The sequence below is a fragment of the Caenorhabditis briggsae genome (genome assembly GCF_000004555.2).
Source record: "Caenorhabditis briggsae complete genome, chrX, whole genome shotgun sequence".
Classification (NCBI taxonomy): domain Eukaryota; kingdom Metazoa; phylum Nematoda; class Chromadorea; order Rhabditida; family Rhabditidae; genus Caenorhabditis; species Caenorhabditis briggsae.
Genome location: NC_013491.2, coordinates 18,463,045 through 18,465,912, shown reverse-complemented (window position 1 = coordinate 18,465,912; position 2,868 = coordinate 18,463,045). Strand labels below are relative to the sequence as shown.

The window sequence follows — 2,868 nt, the reverse complement described above, 5'->3', positions numbered from 1 at the left end:
CGAAATCTTCAAAGTGATCAAAACATTGACATCCGAGCTCCAGACTCCTGAAAATGGTTGAAATGGCCAAAAATCAACTGAAAGACACGTTTTTGTATATCTCATTGACCGATACTGTAAGTGTTTGTAATCCCAGCATACCACCTCCATTTTTTCCACCTCGGACCAGATATTTTGTTCAAGATCCCTACGACTACTCTCATAAAAGGTCTTCCACTGCAAGTCATTCACCTGAAGAGCGTTTATATCCATAAAAACCAATAAAACGCTCCGACAAGGTTCATAAACGATTGAGAAGCCGTATTCAGAAAAAGAGGTTTTTATGGCTGTTATTAAGATCATAAAATTATTGTTTAGTGTTTTGTTTGATGAGGCTCTTGTGGAGTAAATACATGAAGATAGAAAACGGTAACTTTCTGGAAAAGAAAATAGTTAAACTGTCAAGTTCAGTGATTATGATAGATAAATAAGACGATACATAAGCTTTACTACAAATTAGGTCGACGCAAAAGTTTCGGAAATTTTTACAGACATTCAATATCTTCATTCAGCCGTTGTCATGGGTCTACTAAATGATCACTCTCCAAATCTCCTCTAGAATAAAGTTACAGAGCTTAGAAAAAGCAATACTCTGAAATCGGCCTTTTTTCAAATGTGACTTAAAATATCTGAAAATTTTTCGAATAGGAAGATATATTTGAAACACAATATACAAACGCCAGCACATGTTTTAGCTACTCGAAAATTTTTTTAATTTCAACTGATTTCACTTTTCCCAAAGTTTATTTTTCTCAGAAATCAAAACAAAGGTACTCAAGTTTACTTTAATTCATTTTTCAATGTCGCTAGTTTCCAGTTGAACGATTTTACAAATCCTGGAATCATACTTTGCTTGACTTCATTCAACTCCCCATTTGCTCAGTGCAATCATACCCTGCTTTTTTTCTGACACCAAAACTAGTTTATATTTTCTTCTACATCTGTTGTAAATGATTGAAAACTCATTTCAAGATTGCTTTCTGAATTTGAAAGTAGCCGATGTGAGTTTTTCTTCTCTGACCACTAACCAAATTCGCACATGTTATTCAGAGAGTCGAATCTCTAGTTTCAAATGTGTTGGAAGGACAATCAAAGCTTGAGACACTTAGAGATTCATATCAAACCGGATTAAGATCTCATGGAAAGAGCATTCTAGATGTGTTGTCTACTAGGAAGGAAGATGATAAAACTGAAATCCTACATGCTCATTTACAAAGTAGGCTTTGCGATTGTGCAGAAATCCTGAGACCTAGATTTTTAGATTTACAAGAACAAGTTGAACAAATCCAACAAATGGAAGATGTGGACAAAATTGAAGTTGCATGGATGGCATACACTGACAGTTATGAGAATTTCAAAACAGATGATTCCAAAACTTCTGAGAGAGCTAAACAACTGCAAATTGTGAGAAAGAAGTGCTCATTTTTCTTAAGAGACACACACTCAAAACTAGAAGAATATTGTCAAAGAATTATGATTCAAGCTGAAGAACACAGAGGTTTGAATTATTTAAAACAGTAAAAAAAATCTTTTTTCAGCTTGCAAGTCGTCGTTCGATGATAATCTTTCTGCTGAAATCCGGACAATCAAAGAAAGCTTCGCCGATTTGCTCAAAAACCTCTTCCAAAAACGGAGAGTTGAGAAATTGAAAGTGTTGGTGGATGAGTTTGACTTGGTGGTACGAATTTTGATTTTGATCGTTTTGACATAAAATTTCTGGCTTAAAGAACATGGAAAAATGCAACACTCGAGTGGAAGCCTACCAGAATTCTATTCGGAAGCGGAAACTTTTGATGAGACGTGTTTATGAAGCTGAGAAGGAGTTAAGATCCCATCAATTTAAACTGAGGTGGGTGCATTTTTGGATAGTCTTCTAATTGCAATATTCTGATCAATCATATATACAAAAACCTATTGTTGAGTTGATCTTGACTATTTTCAAAAGCCTGGTGCTCGACCGGAAAATTTCCGATTATTCTGAAACCATTGGAGAGTGTATATCAGGACTAGACTGAAAACTTTGAATTTATAAATTTTTTGAAAATTCCTTGTTTTTCAGCTATTAGCCGCCTTCTGAAAGACAAATGTTTTCTCACAATTTCAGTACAAAAAAGTTTTTGGGGCCTTTTTAACATTTTCCGAAATTTTCAAAATGATAGGAAACTTGACCGCTGATTTCCAGACTCCTTAAAATGGTCGAAATGTCCAAAAAATCAACTGAAAAAATCTTTTTTTCAGATCTTTTTGTGTAAATTTTTTCAGAAAAGTCCCTTATGTTCATTTTGAGTCAATTTCTAAGGCTTCCAAAACCATCACTGCTTCCACCGCTAAAGTACGACTTCACTATCCCTTTTCTCCACGAACTCTCTTTTTTCAGCTCATTGCCATGGGTAATTTGTATTCCCAACGGAACGATTCAATGCAAACTGACTTAGAAGTTTCACGACGCCAAAAAGTTGTGTTGGATAAAAAATTAGCCGAACTTCTTCAGAATACAACAAAAAATCAAATTGAATTGTGCGACGTCATCAAACAAGCCATCAGGCAGCAGATCTATAAACACGATGATTTGTGTTGTCTGACTCCGGATGAATTTGATGCTTGTGTTTGGTGAATGAAGATTATTACTCGGTTGTGGCCTGCAACTTTAGGGCGAATACAGGGGTGGATGCGGCTTTAGAGCATTATTTGGGCGGCTTTTAACCGGAAGCTTCTAGATCTGTGGCAGCTGCGCCGACCACCACCACCTTGGCGAATCTTGGGCGATGTTTGGGCGAATTTTAAAGGCGACGCATGCCTCGCGTTGAGTGCATCAGAATTTTTTTTCGA

At 36.2% G+C, this 2,868-nt stretch overlaps 1 protein-coding gene across 1 annotated transcript; it reads left to right on the top strand.

Moving 5' to 3' along the window:
* Positions 1-989: 989 nt before the first annotated feature.
* Positions 990-2,653, top strand: CBG07595 (the record flags this gene model as incomplete). Its single annotated transcript, XM_045240512.1, has 7 exons — positions 990-1,040; positions 1,090-1,255; positions 1,301-1,537; positions 1,578-1,717; positions 1,767-1,888; positions 2,302-2,371; positions 2,417-2,653. The coding sequence occupies 7 exons, from the start codon at positions 990-992 to the stop codon at positions 2,651-2,653; spliced, it is 1,023 nt and encodes a 340-aa protein (XP_045093493.1).
* Positions 2,654-2,868: the final 215 nt, after the last annotated feature.